A 17230-nucleotide genomic window follows, 5' to 3' on the forward strand; every position below is an offset into this window, starting at 1 on the left:
ACAGTTGGAATTAAAAAATCGGGCCAATTCCTAATATTTCTAATACTTAGCTTACGTTCGTCGTAAGGCTTTGACATGTTAGTCCGGATGGTAACAGCAGGGTTTTCCCTACCATAGAAAGGCTTAAGGTCTTTACACACCAGACACGTTTTTTTTTGTGCAATTAATTCACACGTTAATAATATTTTTTGAACCTGTATCCAGTCAATGCAAGCTTTCACATCAGCAATTAAATTTCGCTGAGCGATATTGCGGCTTTCATTTTTTCGGACCAAGGTCGAGGTTTCACTTCCAACGCGTACACACCTGATCAATCAAAATGCATGTTGTTGACAACGTCACATTCAAAATGTTCAACATGGCGGATCGTTTGATTGTCTTTGTTTCACAGAACTCCGTTTTGTATAATAAAAGAGAAAAAAACTACAAAGACAATGATTTCAAAGACAACGTGTAGAGAGGAATAGCAAATGAGATTCAGTATGATGATGGTGTGTGTAACCCATGTGGAATTTCCAGTTCAAATCCAGTAGACATCCAGTAGAAAACCATTTAAAAACCAATAGAAATTTTAACTGGTTCTTATTGGTTTTTTATAGGGAAATTGGAACATATTCTGCTGGTGGCCAACTGGTTTCTACTGGAATGTATTGGTCTGGTTCAAGTTGAAAAAAAAACTGATAGAAGTTGCTGGTCTCAAATGGTCTGTATTGGTTGAACTGGTCTCAAATGGTTTGTATTGGTTTTAGCTGGGTTATTGAGTTCACAATGGTGTCTGAAACGTTCCAGTTGGTATTTAAATGGATTAAACTCATTTCAATTGGTGGAACCTGGAATTATAGTGAATACATATATAAGTGAATTTGATTTATGTTCTCACCATTTATATCCACCACTCCCACACAGGCCCACAATACACACATCTTTGTATACTGTAACCTATATATATACCTTGATAATAACAATTTAACAGAGAATATTGAAATAGAAGCAACAAGTAAATGTATTAGATCCTTTTTATTGATTTGTTAATGTCCATGATTTTTTCAGAGACATACTGCCCAATTTTACGGCTGCGAGCAGCCACCTCTGGTTCCGGCACACCTTTTTCAAGCAGCCATCTCTTGAAAGAGTCTGTCATTGGAAACACAGAACATAGAGAAACAATCTCACATAAGACAGTTGAAAATAGTAGCATTGGACTGAATATGTATAAATCAAACTGATAAATACAGTTGTATGCAAAAGTTTTGGCACCCTGAGCAAAATACATATTTTATTCTTTTTTTATGTCAAGACAAGTAAATTCAACCACTGTAGAAAAAAGAAATTTAAAAATGGGTCATTCTTCATACGTTTGTGTACTGTTACTTTTCATTTCATGAAATTAAATAGAAAAAATTAAACAGTAAATCTGGTAAGTGCAAAGGTTTTGGCACTCTTCCACTTGTAGTCTCAGAACTTAATTAAACTCAATAGAAAAATCTATGGGTAGATCTTAAACATGTGATGTACATGCAAGACCTTCTAAAATATCTCAGAACTTGAAGTGATCTGCAAGGAAGTGAATGAAGATGACTAAATAGAGAATATAGAGAATAGTGAGACTCTTAGCTGTCTACAAAAGGCATTTGCTGAAATATCTGGCAAAGTTGTGTTTTGACTTAGTAGGGTGCACAAACTTTTGCACATACCACAATTTAAAAAAAATCTACTTTTAAGTTAATTAAATGAAAAAGTAACACTGCATCAACATTTGAAGAAATGTTCATTTTGCTGCAGGAGTTATATTTACTTCTTTTCACTTCAAATAACAACATATGTATTTGCTAGTTCCATTTCAACCCAAGCGACTCCGTCATTTGTTCCATTGACATTTTGCTAGTTGGTTGTTAGTTCTAGAACTCTGCGAATTCTATGCCAAACAACATGAGTGACATCACTCCCATCACTACAGGTGACATAAGGCACACAAGAACACCAGTGTCATCGCATTTATCCCATTTGCAGTATAACTTGGTACAATCGTCACAATTATTTTGAAAGTATTAAGGTCACACAATGGCACTGAGGAACAAAGCTGATTACTACAGAATAATAAAATGTACCTTTCCATCTGGGCATGGAAGGGTTGTCTCTTCACTGGTCTGTGAGGTGCTGAGTTGCACAGGTGTACTGCAGGATACTGAAAAAAAGAAACCTTACAATTTTACAGTGTTGTAATTAGCTATTGTCAAATTGTCAGAAGTTTCTTTTGTGGTAGCAAGCAGCAGGTAGAAAACTGACCTTCAGTAACCAATAGAAATATTTCACATTTACCCAAGTGTAATGCATTGGTATGCATGTTGTGTGGTTAAATGTGTACTATGTTTAGTCTCAAAAAACAATAAGATGGTAGTAAGAATATAAATAATATGGTAGTTTCATATCAGTTATAATTACTTCATTTAAATGTTTACTCACCCTCTAACACCTCTCCGGGCACACTCGTTTTGTATGTCTTTTTTCTTTTCCAATTCTGCATATCTGGGGTTGCATGAAAATGGAAAAAGACAAAAGAATTTTTAACTTTCTCATATAATGGTAAAGAAGACTACTACCATAACTACACATCCAGAATCCTAGAGATGAGGATACAAATACAATATTTTGTACAATTATCACTGGAAATGACAATTTCATTTTCATGACATTTCATTTATGAAAGGGAACAACTGTCCCAGTATTGACTCTGTTTATGTCTCAAGTACTTCTGTTGAAGATCACTGAGCTCCACTGTGTTACGACATAAGCTATAGTCGTGACAAAAAGGGAGACAACACAACAAGGTATACTTTTAAACAAAGGAATTATTTATTAAGACGAAAACAATGATACATGTATGAGTGAAATGTAGGGTATTTGTATTAAATGTGTGTGGATGCGCGTGTGCAAATATGGGATGTGAATGTACCACGCAAAACCTGTGAAGAAAAGAGGGTGAAGGGAAAAACCTGCGGGCCGTCCAACCGCCAGACCTGGTGCAGGATTACCTGGAACAGAGTGAGAAAGAAAGAGAAAAGCGGCCCAGAAAGCACTGGGGCTTCCTTATTATAGGGTTTACCCCCAGGTGCTCTCAATTAGAAAGGGGTGCACCGCACACACTGGCCGACTCCTGTAACTACAATAAGAATAAAATAATATTAGAGACAGTCGTCACACCCCCACCGTTAGAAGGGGCGCTACCATGCGACCCAAAAAAAAATTCAAACCATTACCAATACTTTTCACTGTTAAACAATTGAGTATCTATGAAGGGGCTCGGGAGAGGGCGTCCGCGAGAACATTTTCCCGCCCTTTAACATGTAGAATCTGCAGGGAGTGGCCCTGCAAGAAAAGACACCAGCGCATGAGCCGTTGGTTTGAATTCTGCATCGTATGCAGAAACGTTAAAGGGTTATGGTCAGTATAAACTGTAAGGGGATTAGAGGTAGAATCCAGATAAACTTCGAAATGTTGTAACGCCCAGATAAGAGCGAGGGCTTCCTGCTCAATCACGGAATAGTTTAATTGATGTTTATTAAACTTGCGTGAGAAAAACCCTACCGGATGATTTATACCCTGCTCGCCTGACTGCATAAGGACAGCTCCTGCGCCCACCTGGCTAGCATCCACGTACAATATGAATGGCTTATCGTATCGCGGAGCAGAAAGAATTGGTGCATGACACAGTAAGGACTTGGCCGCTTCAAAAGCCTCCTGACAAGTCTTGGTCCACACAAAAGAGACTTTACCGCTTAACAAGTTCGTTAAAGGCGCTACGACTGTGGAAAAATTTTTACAGAATCCGCGGTAATAGCCAATCATACCCAAAAACCGCATCAAATCTTTTTTGGACTTTGGAGGTGGATAATTATCAATGGCTAAAACTTTGGCCCTAACAGGGCAAACCTTTCCCTGTCCTACCACTTTACCTAAATAAGTGACTGTAGCCTGGGTAAACTCGCACTTGGCTAGATTTACAGTCAACGCAGCATTGGAAAAACGGTCGAGCAGGGCACCGAGACGGTGTACATGTTCAGGCCAAGTGTCGCTAAACACCACCACGTCGTCGAGGTAAGCTGCGCAACCATCAAGACCATCCAATATCTTATTCATAAGGCGCTGGAAAGTGGCCGGCGCGTTTTTTAACCCAAAACTCATAACGGAGTAAGCATATAGTCCGGAATGAGTTACGAATGCTGATACTTCACGGGCACGCTGAGTTAAGGGCACCTGGTAATAACCCTTCAACAAATCAAGTTTGCTCACAAATGCCGCTTGCCCGACTTGATCGACACAGTCCTCCATTCGTGGCAAGGGAAAACAGTCGGCTTTTGTCACGGCATTTACTTTCCGATAATCGGTACAAAACCGAAAAGACCCGTCAGGCTTATTCACCAACAGGCAAGGCGAAGCCCACGCCGACGATGTTGGTTCAGCAATACCGTTGTCCAGCATATATTTTATTTCTGCCTCCAGATGTTTTCGTTTCGTCAGGGACACACGATAAAAGCGCTGTTTGATGGGAGCTGCAGCGCCCACATCAATATCATGCTCAATGACGTGTGTGCAAGTTGGCGTATCAGTAAATATGCTTAAATTACCATTAATTAATGCAATCAAGTCTGCACGTTGTTCCGCAGACAAATGGTCAAACCGGGACTCTAATGTTTTCAGAAATGCTGTGTTTTCCAGTCTGCCCTGAAACATGCCTTCAGCTCTCATTGTGATATCCTCCTCGCCCCCACAGGAGACTGGACTAATCACAGCATTAGGCACGTCCGTGCTAGGCACTGAACCTGAATCACAGCCCACATTGAAGCCTACAGCTTTAACGGGAAACACCATGGCCATATTCACAGGACCAGAAGCAACAGGGGTTGTCACTTCTTCAACAGAGTTGGTTGTGTTATACGCCTTCAGCAAATTAATGTGACAGACTTGTGCCTTTTTTCGTCGATCGGGAGTTCGAATCAAATAATTTCGGTCTGAAATAACTGTTTCGACCTCATACGGACCCGCAAATTTTGCCTGAAAGGGACTACCAATTACAGGCAATAAGGCCAACACTTGATCTCCGGCCTTAAAACTGCGCTCTTTAACGTTTCTATCAAACAAGCGCTGCATTTTTGTCTGCGCCTTACCCAGAGACCGCTTAGCTGCTACACAAGCACGGTACAAACGGAGGCGGAAATCACTAACGTAGTCCAGCACGTTCTCTGGGACTTCAGTGGATTTCCACTCATCGGCAACCACAGCAGTGGGACCACGGACAGAGTGTCCAAATACAAGTTCGTTAGGACTGAATCCCATACTTTCCTGGGCAACCTCTCGAACAGCCAGCATCAGCCAAGGCAGACCGTCCTCCCAATCACGACCCATCTCCGTACAATATGAACGCAAGAGGGATTTTAAAGTCTGATGAAAACGTTTGAGGGCGCCCTGGCTTTGGGGGTGGTAGGCACTAGATTTATTGTGCTGAACTTTTAACTGTTTTAACATTCTAGCAAACTGTTTGGAACAGAAGTTTGATCCTTGGTCTGTTTGAAGAACTTTCGGAATGCCGAAAATACTCATAAAATGTGTCAGAGCCTTCAAAACAGACTTTGTGGTTATTGAACGCAACGGATAAGCTTCAGGGTAACGGGTAGATTGGCACATGATGGTTAACAAATAAGGATGCCCACTACGTGAGACCGGAAGAGGTCCAACGCAGTCTACAAGTAGATGGGTAAACGGAGTTTCCAACGCCGGTATTGGACAAAGAGGAGCAGCAGGTACTCTCTGATTCGGTTTACTGGTAATTTGACACGTATGACAGGATTTAATATATTTGGCCACATCTTTTTTTACACCCGGCCAGAAAAACCTACGCAAAATCCGGTCATAAGTCTTTCTTATTCCCAAATGCCCAGCAGTTTCGTTATGGGAAAGTCTAATTACAGCTTCCCTATATTTAGCGGGGATGACCACCTGCGTAGCCTCACCTACGAATGACTCTTTTACCCATGTCCACCTGCGCTGTAATAAGCCTTCCTGAGTAAAATAATACGATTTTGGCTTCCCTGATTTGTCAGCAGTATCAGGGGGTATTACATCCAACTTAAGATCACCAAAACCAACACTAGGACGTGAATACTGAAACAATTTCGTCAGGGTATCATCCGCTCTTTGCTCCTCGATCAACTCACCACGAGAGACATTCGTTAAAGGACCCAAAGAGAGACAAGTGTTGCTCTTAGAATCAGCAACTTCAGGCGTACGTACAGATGAAGCCATCGAATCAGAGTCAATTTTTACAAAAAATGTATCACCCAAATCATACTGAGAACTATTTTTCCGTGCACGTGGACCCGACTCAGAGGGAATATTATTGCGCGCCATAGAGCGGGTTACAGCACAAGCAGTAAAAACATCAGGAAAACCCGCCCCCGCGTCGTCCGATTCCCCTGACGGACTGGAGGATACCAAAAAAGGCGGCGACATTCCAGTGACATGCGGTCCCGCAAGATCATTCCCCAGAATTAAGGTTATGTCACCCATCGGAAATTCAGGGCAAACTGCAAGCACCACTTCCCCACTGACAAAATCAGAGTGGAGAACAAGGTGATGCCTAGGTACAACCACGTGACCAGCAACACCACGAATAACTACACTATCTCCACTGAAGGACTTGGGGGAAAATGGTAACACATCAGCCAGTATCAGAGACTGAGACGCACCTGTGTCTCTCAGTATCCTTACAGGGACTTCATTGTCATCCCCCAAGAGAGCTACTGAACCATCAGAAATGAACGGAGAGTAACTAGGGTTAATTTTAGATGTTTTAGCTTCCTGCAATATCCACTTAGAGTCCGGAGGTGAAGCTGAACCCGAAGAATTAAAGGGCGAATGCGTAACCGAAACTAACGCAACGGGTTTCGAGCTAGAGGGGCCGGAAGAAAAGGGTTTTGGCGAGGCCTTAGTTGGAAACCTGTTTCCAGGACATTCACCTTTAAAATGTCCCCTGTCATGGCACACATAACAAACTCTAGTTATGTCAAATTTACCGTCTGTGCCAGGAACATCTCTCCCCCTAACGGGTGGGTGACCCTCCACACCAATTGGTTTAAGTGGAGAGTGCGGAGAAAAATAGTTACGAGGCGAATCACCACGGAAACGATTCGAAGTTGCCATCCCTTTATGAATCAAAACGAATGAATCTGCCAAAATAGCAGCTTCGGAAGCGGTACTTACTTTTCGCTCGGTGATATACGTAGCAACAGCGTCTGAAACAGAAGTCTTGAATTGTTCCAACTCAATTAAATCACACAGTTTTTCAAACGTGTCCACATTTGAAGCACTCACCCACCTTGTAAAAGGTATGTGTAACTCTCGAACAAAATCAACATGAGACTGCTTATCTCCCTTTTTCCAATTTCGGAAACGCTGTCGATAAGCTTCAGGTACCAATTCATACGCCTTTAGTACAGCAGATTTCACCTTGGCATATGTTAAAGAATGGTCCCATGCAAGTGAAGCATAAGCTTCCTGTGCTTTTCCAGTCAACACCGCCTGTAGCAAAAGCACCCGATTGTCTTCAGACCATGCTCGAGATTGGGAAAGTCGTTCAAAAAGGACAAAAAACGTGTCTGGGTCCTTCTCATCAAATTTTGGCATTAACCTCAGCTCATCACTGATTTTTTGTCTTTCTGGTCCCTGGCTGCCAGGATAAAACATTGATTCTTCGCCCCCTGTTAAAATGGAACTTTCGGCCTTACCCTCACTGACCAGCTGCAGTTGGGACTCGCGAAACTTTACCAAGTCCCGATGTTTTTGCTCTTCAAGCCTTATTTTGGCCAACTCAAGCTCATTTGTCATTTCTAATTTTTTGAGCTCTATTTCCGCCAACCTCAATCTCAGAGTACCCTCACCTGCATCTTGAGGGTCTGACATACTGGTATTTAAGAGGCCTCGCTCCACGGAGAGCTGATGTAATAAATCTTTCAAAAAGACGATACTATGACTAGAACTAGCTAGTTCTTGAGGAACGCCCCAAGTAGTAACAGTAGTAACAGTTCCGCTTTTTGAAGGAGCCGAAAACTACTCAATGACGGGCGGAGTAGAAATTCGTTTATTTTCGGATCTTTATTTAGCTCAACAAAACCTTGACGCCTAGTATGCATAAATACCACAATCTCCACTCGGCCCGTACCACGCGGTGTCGATGCAGACAATGGACTTAATTTAAGGTAAGAAAGTACCACACAGCGCGTTCTGTGCACCCCGTGAGGCCACGCCAGCGCGTTCTGTGCAACCCGTGAGGCCACGCACTGACAATCCAGTATTTGTGGAAGAAAGAAAAAATATATATCGGTCAAGTTCAGCTGACCGTCCGTTTACAAAATGCTAAACAGCGGAACAAGAACCAAGCGTATACACAATACTACACCAACGCCACCAGTAATTTTACTCTGGAACAAAAGCCAGAACCGGCGATTTAGCCAAAAACTTGGCTGAGCGCTTTGTCCCACACAATACCTAACCCTCTAAACCTGCTCCGTCTAACAGTGGTGCTAATACAGGGATCTTTAAACGCGAGGGAAATTGCAGAATTTCAAATTACCCCACATACAATTTTAGGCAAAATCCCCAACAATTGAGGGATAGAGGGACCATTATATGCCCCCTCCAGAGCAACAACGAACGCGTCCCCCGTCCCAGTTACCACTGTCCAACTTCACTGACTGGAACAACGCTCAATTAATCACCAGCCCCGAACATTAGAAGGTACTACCCACCAGGTATACAGTAGCAAGACAGAACAGCCGCAGAACCCAGCGGACAGAAATTCCCGGAGGGTTACACTTCCTTCTCCTCCAGAGAGAAAAAAAAACAAAACCTTGCGTGTCTCCCAAACGTTACAGCAGAGTGAAGGTCATGCAACAGGCAATAAACCCACTCCAGCTCGCAACGCAACTACGGAACTCAATCCGCTAAATTATCAGTCGCCGACACAAAGGATAAACCGTTAAGTCTATCCCACCACTGCCACCATTTTGTTACGACATAAGCTATAGTCGTGACAAAAAGGGAGACAACACAACAAGGTATACTTTTAAACAAAGGAATTATTTATTAAGACGAAAACAATGATACATGTATGAGTGAAATGTAGGGTATTTGTATTAAATGTGTGTGGATGCGCGTGTGCAAATATGGGATGTGAATGTACCACGCAAAACCTGTGAAGAAAAGAGGGTGAAGGGAAAAACCCGCGGGCCGTCCAACCGCCAGACCTGGTGCAGGATTACCTGGAACAGAGTGAGAAAGAAAGAGAAAAGCGGCCCAGAAAGCACTGGGGCTTCCTTATTATAGGGTTTACCCCCAGGTGCTCTCAATTAGAAAGGGGTGCACCGCACACACTGGCCGACTCCTGTAACTACAATAAGAATAAAATAATATTAGAGACAGTCGTCACAACTGACAGTCACTGTTTTTTCTTCTTTAATTGATGGTACCCTTGGAGCAATTCATCATAAATTTTCTGAGGGACCACTCCACCTTCGTCTGTGCAATCACAATCCTAATTGTGAGGGAAAGACTTCAATGCATCTCTGGAGATATATGGCTTAGGCTACTTATGCCAACCTTGTCTGTGCCAATAAGTACGAGAGATCAGCAACAATTTGCTGTGACACCTACAAGTCACAGTGTAATGTTAAAAAAATCATACATAACAAAACTCCAGCTAAGTGTACACTTCTGTCATTGGGCATCTGCTTGGAACTCCTACCTCATCATCCGAAGACAGCACTCTTCTTTTTTTCTTCTTCTGTACCTTCTCAGAGGTGTCCTATAGACAGGTAGATCAATCGGTAAATAGGTCTGAAGGTTCATTATTCTAAAAACAACTACAGTTTTCAGTATGTTGATGTGATATGCAGTGCACTTTAGAGTTACATAGAAATATGTAGACTAGATAGTGCAGTATGTCAGGCATAGGAGAAGCATTGGAGAGTAAACTATTTATTTACCAAAACAAGTGAAGTTTCCCCACACAGTGGATTTTTTCTTTTGGCAGCGATTTTTTTCATCAGCACATTGGTGGCTTTCTTCTTAGCCTATAATTCAAGGAAGTTTGTTGAATGACTAGTGTTATTTTTTTCCCTATTACAAAATGGGATTTTCCTCAATTGGTTATACACCCTGGCTAGTGTTGTTTAAAAGGAAACACTGCATTACTTTGCACTAGATCACTTATTCAACCACCCAAAACACTGACATAGCCTACCTCTGATTGTCGGTAATGAGCACGTATGGTGTCCATCATTTTTTGGTCCCCCTCCATTTCATGTCTCTTCATTGCCTGAGGAGATGTTGTTTGATTGATTTAATAGGCTACACAGTATATTGGAGGATGTCTGGAAAATTCCAAACTTTTAAACAGCAGTGTCCATTTCTAGGCTTATTAATAGAACCAAAATATGGTTAATTAAGCATACAAAATTAGCTAGAAATGGTCATAAATACAATACAGGATTCCTCTTTTTAAAATCATACTTTGCCGTTCTTATTGGCGGTGACCTCCAATCAGTGCCAGATCATGGTCCCGTGAGGCCCCTGGGCATGTCTTTTGTAGGCCCCCCCCCAACAACAATATTAAATGATAACCACTAAACAGTGTGCTAGTGTGTAACAACACCACAATGTGCATTTAGCATACTTGTTCATTTGGGCTAGCTAATAAGCTCTTAATGAGGTTTTTATTCCCACGGCCACAGCATCCCATGTTTTGAACTAATAGTAGTTTTGAACTAATAGCACTAATAGTTGGCTAGCTAGTAGCTTTGATTTAAGCATCATGACTATGGCATGCTGTTTTAACATTTATTCAACCAACTGTAGCTAGCTACCCCTTTATCTTATACCCCTTTCATACAAAGAAATGCCACCTAACTAACTAGTTAAGTTGTGTGCCACCGAACTAGTTAGACAGCTGAGTTTTAGGCCGATAGCTAGTTAACTAGCTGGCTTTTTAGTGCAGCTAATTTGGTTGTAAGGGCAGCTAAATAAACTCTAAATTTTGAGCATCAAACACTTCATTTCCTGCATCTGGTGAATTTTTATGCACCAATTTGTGCCTTTAACCTCTTAAGGCACAAGCCAAATCTTGCCAATCCTTTCCCATTTAGGGGGTACCCTATTTAAAGCTTTATAACTCCAGATGTGAACACCACAGAGACTTGAAAAATGGCTTAAATGAAGCAAGACATTTGTACAATTTACAATACTAACGCAGATTAGTTTATATTCATAATTTTGGAAGAAATAAAGTGCCACAAATGCAATTGTTTTGACAGAAAAACAAAAATAAATTTGCACTTTTTAAGTTTGCAATGAAATACTGAGAGATTGCATACAGGAGGTTAAACTATACATGTGCTAGGTCAAAAACTTCTTGACCACAAGTTCATAAAATCTAAGGGTGGATATGTAGAACTACTATAGATGTATGAAGCAAAATCTAAGCAGTGTACCCAGCATCTCCAAATCTATCCAAAATGTCTAAATTATGCATTGCTGTAAATCATAACATATCCACATATTTCACTACAAATCAACTGTTTTGACTCAAGAAAATCACTGTTGCATAATTTTCAAATGGGAATTACAAGCTTTCAGTCAGTACAGTGGTCTAAAATAGCTAGGTGTCCAGAAACATATCCAAAATCTCTCCAAAATTGAATAAAATGCTTTTTGTCCATTATAAAGCATATAAATGAGCCCCTTATGAGGGTTTAAGATGAAACATTGCCATCAGATTAAAAAAATTATGCAAAAATATTGTCACACAATGCGGTACAGTACCTAAATATGTAATAATTAACTTGTGTGTATTTCTATACTCTGTACTCTCGTATGTTTTCTTGTATGGGGATGAGACAACATGAAAACAATTTTCACCTGTCCACCACGTTTTGGCAATGTTCCAGCTCTGACGTCATCACTGTTGCATGCTTCACAAAAACTATTACACTTCCATCTAACGCTTACATTACAGTGTGAAATATTTACATTATATAACACCACTAACCTATTTAAAGATACTCAATTTCAAAAATAACGTATATAACCGAAATATTTTGAGCGGTAATACTTACATAGCAATGATGAAATCTCCTCTATGTTCAGTAGATGGAGACAGAGACAGTATCAATGATATTGTTCTATTCGCTTCTGTTTTTCTCCAGAAAACGATGTCAGCTAGGTCTATCAGCAAACATATGGCTTAGCTATGTTCAGAAGTCCTCAATAATAATAGTATTTTCCAAGAAATTACGAAATATCCTTGAACACGTTTCGTTAGGTGCATCGTATGTGTCTGCTAACAGAGTGAATGCGTAAGTGAATGCGATGCTAAGAATAGTTTCTGTTACGCTGACCTATAAAACGCTATTCCAAAAGCAGAATTAGACATGTTATACATCGTTAGAAAGCTTATACTCTCGCCTACTGAATAAATGAATTGTCAATCAAGTCAGACTGTACTAAAAAGGGCGACGACGCCGTAAACAACAGGTGTGGTGTTACGCACAGCTATTTTGGAAGACACCCAGGCGTCAGAGATGCGCGTATATTTCCCAAACGGATTGTCCAAGACAATATATGACCACGCAGCCTCAAAAGGGGCATCTTTACACGTAAAACCAACAGTAAGGTTTTATATTTATTCAATATTTAGTCCCAGATATTGACTGTAGAATGACATGGTATCATTTTAAAAAACTTTTTCTAGTTTATTTCGTTATTCAGTGAGCAGCGTTTTCACTGCTGTATAGGCATATCTTAGGGCTATTGTCGGGTTTATCTTGTTGCTATGACGGAATACGATTTTTTAGTGGTGAAAGAACATTTTTATGAATGCCAAGATAGACAATATTGTCCATTATGTCAAGGGTGGGGGGTGTTTTTTATATGAGACTGCAGGGAGGGGGTGCGTGTTAAATGAACGACCGGAGCGACAATGGTGGGGCTGCGAAACTCCGTTTTCGGCATAGTTGTCCTGTATCGTCTACTAATGAAACTGAAACAACGCGTTTCTGTTTTCATCTCACACTTTGGTTGCAGTAGCACCGAATGTTTGAGTTTAGTAATCTAGGCACAACGGCGTGCCCACCACTAGGGGTTGTGCGCTAAGAGGTTAACTGCATGAACTTATGGTGGAAATGCTTCTTTCATGTTTTTATTGGGGGGGACAAATGCACATGTTCTAAATATTGAGGGGGACGTATCCCCTGCATCCCCCCGAAATCTACGCCTATGAGCTAACTAATTTCTGTTAACAAGCTGCTAGCTAGGGAAAATGGGCAGCTAGCTAAAATAAAGGGATAGCTAGTTACGGTAAGTCAAATAACGAACGGCTTGCCATAATATGACGCCCTTCAAACTAGCTCAGTCTGTACTCTCCGAGAGGCTCTAGTTTTAAGCATGCACTGTATGTACCAGGTGTTACGCTCGACGTATGCACCCAGAGGCCTGGGGGCCCTAGTGGTCAACTCACGCATTAAGCACCGAGGGGCCTCACATTGTAAGCGCTGCGGGGCCCAGGGGCCTTAGTGGTCAGCTCATGCTTTAAGCGCAGAGGGGCCCAGGGACCCTCACACTTAAGGTGCCCAGGGGCCCTAGTAGTCAGATCACGCTTTAAGCCCCAGGGGCCGAGGGGCCCTAGTGCTCAGCTCAGTCTTTAAATGCCAAGGGGCCTGGGGGCCCTCACACTGTAAGCGCTGAGGGGCCTAGGGTCCCTCACACTGTAAGCGCTGAGGGGCCCAGGGGCCCTAGTGGTCAGCTTACATTTTAAACACCAAGGGGCCTGGGGGCCCTCACATTGTAAGTGGCGAGGGGTCTGGGGGGCCCTAGTGGTGAGCTCACATTTTAAACACCAAGGGGCCCGGGGGCCCTCACATTGTAAGTGCTGAGGGCTCTGGGGGGCCCTAGTGGTGAGCTCACGCTATAAGCACCCAGGGGCCTAGTGGTCAGCTTGCGCTGTGCACACTGAGGGCCCTGGCGTTCAACTTCCTTCTGATGTCTTGGGCCACACACCGCACACGGCCTGAGGCTTGGAGGCCCCCTGGCAGTCCGAGGCCCCGGGGCACTGGCCCGGTCCATAATCCAGCCATGCCTCCAATCCAGCACTGCCTTTCCTGGTGGGTGACGCGGTTTCTGTCCTTATTTTGGGGACGGGGCCCTCTTCTTCTCCAGACGCTGTCTTAGCGAGTTCTCTTCATCTGAATTATCGAAAATCTGTGACCATGTACTCATTAAAGGCATTAACAACAGCAGGCATACACATTATAAACCGTATCTACATGCAGTTATCTGGCCAGCCTAACGTGCAAGCGTGTGCTTAAATGCTACATTGCATGCACTGTCTCATCAGTGGGAGATAGGCTACTAAGGGGACACACTGGGTGGGCTAATTTTTGGTCCTGTTTATGCGTGTTAGTTTGTTTGTCTTACCTAACTTTATCAGTCATCGTTTTTAGCTTGCTTGACTAAGGGTAACTATGAAAACGAATTCATGTTACTGGACAACACCACATCCCCAACAGCTTACTGGCTACTGGCGCAAAAGACTGCATATCGAACCACCTCATGCTACAACAAGCTAAACTAACTGATATCTTCCTAATGAATAAATTGTTTTATGCAGATGTCGGTGGTCTTCGACATATTTGTATCCAACGTACTTACCTAGATTTTAAGTGTTTATAGATTTGGTAAATAAACGGTGTTTGCAGTTACTTAGGTAGAGAATAGTTGATTAACGTTAGTTCACTGGTTAATTTATTCTAGGCTACATAATCAAACGCTTAAGACGAGTATACGTTACAACTCTCTAGGACACAGGACATATCGCTAGATAAATGTCATGTGTCATTTTCTGTAAACTGTCTTTCAAGTGTTCAATGTAGTTAGCTAACGTTAAGTATTAGGCTACTTACCAGAAAGGAGCAAAACTTGGCCTTGGTAATAGGCTCCGTCATCCTCCCACAACACCCAGTACTTGGTAGTTTTGTCGAAATCGTTGATGTCGGCTGGGTCGAAATTTTTTATATATGAAATGGGAACAACAGCCCGACAATTATCTTTCAAGTACCTTAACTGTAGACTATGTAGCGATAGCGATTTCACTCAGCTGGCACCTGTCATAGCTGAAGTGAAGTTCGATTTTTAATTTGAATATGAAGCGCGTGCAAAGACAGAATTCTACCCTCTGGCATGCCGTTTTAACAATTAATAGTTAGACTGGATATGTATTGCAGATAGCCTATCCATAATTCAGTTTCAATTCCCATTTCAGATATCTACATAATTCTAATTGCAGATATCTGAAATTGCATTTTTACTAGTCATGATGCCAATTGTCGATATCCGTAATGACATTTTTACTAGTCACAATGTATATTGGATATTCAAAATTACATTATGGATATCTGGAATGGTTTTTCATTTTGGATATCTTACTAAATCAAGACAAACTGGTAGTCTGCGCCTTTGTAAACAAATGCTGAAAGGGTGCGTAAGTCAAAATCCAAATGAGAAACAGCACAAATACTCGCACTCCAAAAAGAAGGAAAAATAAATTTCCAAAGTCGAGATGTAGTTGCAAAATTTTTACTAGGACAAAAAAGTTAGTGCATGTGGAAGTGACAAACAAAAAAGTGCAAATGTTTCGGTGCTCAGACCATTGTCAATGCTAATAACAAAGTAGCAAGACACACGCTTATATAGAAGTCACATGACATGAAGATAGTTGTTCAATTGATCAATAATCCAATTATGACATTGTATCTTAAAAGACATTCATCAAGTCGTCAATGAATTTGCATCTGATATCCTCACTGGCTGTTTGAGCAGCCTAGTGTTTCTCAAGCTATATCGCAAACCCAATATAGCTTGAGAAACACTAGGCTGCTCAAACAGCCAATGAGCCATACAAAAGGACATCAGCAGTCTTTTCTTAACACTTGTTGTCGACTCAGTTTTTTATGTAAGAATGTTGACCCTGGTGAAGAACAAGATATTGTGATAGACTTTCAGTAGGCATCAATTAAGAATGTGTGGGTGCTGAAAGGTTAGTTTTCTACAAATCACAGGGGAAATAACATTGTTTAGATCATCATTCATAAGTTTCAAACATGTTGAATTAAAAAAAATTGGCTAAAAATGTCTCATATCCCTTTTTCTTGAAAGACAGACTTCTGTGTTATGGTTAATATGCTGATTATGATCTGATTATAAGCCTATGCATATAATAGCTTAAGAACACCACACAACGCAGTCATGTTGATCGTTTGTTTTCGTGAACGGCGGAATGGTGCTTCCCTTTAAATGTTGCAGCCGTAAGGAATTGTGGGACGGCATTATCTCCTTTCCTTTCATAAAGGACGGTCCAATGTGTCCTATGCTAAAGGAGATAAGATAGTAAGCACTGAAGCACCTTTCCTTAGCATTTAGAGAATTCGAACAGCCCTTATCATGGCTGCCACTTAGATACTTCCGGGTCATTTCACTCAGTTAGTAACTTACCTAGTTACTAAAAAGACTGTTCAGACCAAGGGGCAACAACTCGCCTCTATGAGTGAAGCCTTTTACCCCAGTGGCTACTGCGTGAACTGCAACGCCTGGTTGCAAAAAGAACTTGAAACCCCGCCCACCCAATGTTAAGTCAATGGGGAAAGCCTGAAAAGAGGCCAATTTTCTCTGAGGAAATAGAAAGTCAATACATTTTTTACACAGGAAATGATGGTTTAACTAGTTAATCCCATCCCTTGTAATGTCTCCCCTGGGTCTGATTTTTTAAAATAATTCTGCCAAAATTCCCAAATCAGGGTTAATTTCAGTGCGTGGCTTGTCCTACTACTGTATGTAAGGATTTCCCCGTCCTCACAGCCAGGCAGAGTGCTTCAGCGGCAGGTGTGATGCTGTGTCGTTTTATTCCGATTAGCTAGCTACATACGATCTCACCATTTAAAAGTTCAAGGTCCAAAAATGTTGTGTGCTACGTTCAACTGTACTAACCACTATTCTAAGGATTCTTCTCTCCAGTTCTTTCGGTTAATACATTTGAGACATTTTCATATAAACAAGGTCAAAACACGATTTCTGACCATTTCGGGGTTTCAGTTGATCTTCATAAAGTCTTGTCTTTTATAATTTGTATATG

The 17230-nt window shown here is 41.6% G+C and overlaps 1 protein-coding gene across 2 annotated transcripts; it reads right to left on the reverse strand.

The window, feature by feature from the left end:
* Nucleotides 1-998: 998 nt before the first annotated feature.
* LOC118231362 lies at nucleotides 999-10567 on the reverse strand. Of its 2 annotated transcripts, XR_004766045.1 has the most exons (6): nucleotides 10295-10567; nucleotides 10038-10124; nucleotides 9797-9856; nucleotides 2464-2526; nucleotides 2109-2185; nucleotides 999-1134 (listed from the first exon to the last, which is right to left on the reverse strand). XR_004766045.1 is itself a non-coding variant. In XM_035425086.1 (4 exons), exon 1 carries the CDS (start codon nucleotides 7195-7197, stop codon nucleotides 3289-3291), a length of 3909 nt encoding a protein of 1302 aa, XP_035280977.1. In that variant the 5' UTR covers nucleotides 7198-7345; the 3' UTR covers nucleotides 999-1134; nucleotides 2109-2185; nucleotides 2464-3154; nucleotides 3258-3288. The 2 variants fall into 2 exon arrangements, 1 of the variants encoding a protein (XP_035280977.1); XM_035425086.1 differs by lacking the exons at nucleotides 9797-9856; nucleotides 10038-10124; nucleotides 10295-10567 and adding an exon at nucleotides 3258-7345 and having other exon boundaries at nucleotides 2464-3154.
* Nucleotides 10568-17230: the final 6663 nt, after the last annotated feature.

The sequence above is a fragment of the Anguilla anguilla genome, chromosome 7, assembly GCF_013347855.1.
Source record: "Anguilla anguilla isolate fAngAng1 chromosome 7, fAngAng1.pri, whole genome shotgun sequence".
Taxonomy (NCBI): Eukaryota; Metazoa; Chordata; class Actinopteri; order Anguilliformes; family Anguillidae; genus Anguilla; species Anguilla anguilla.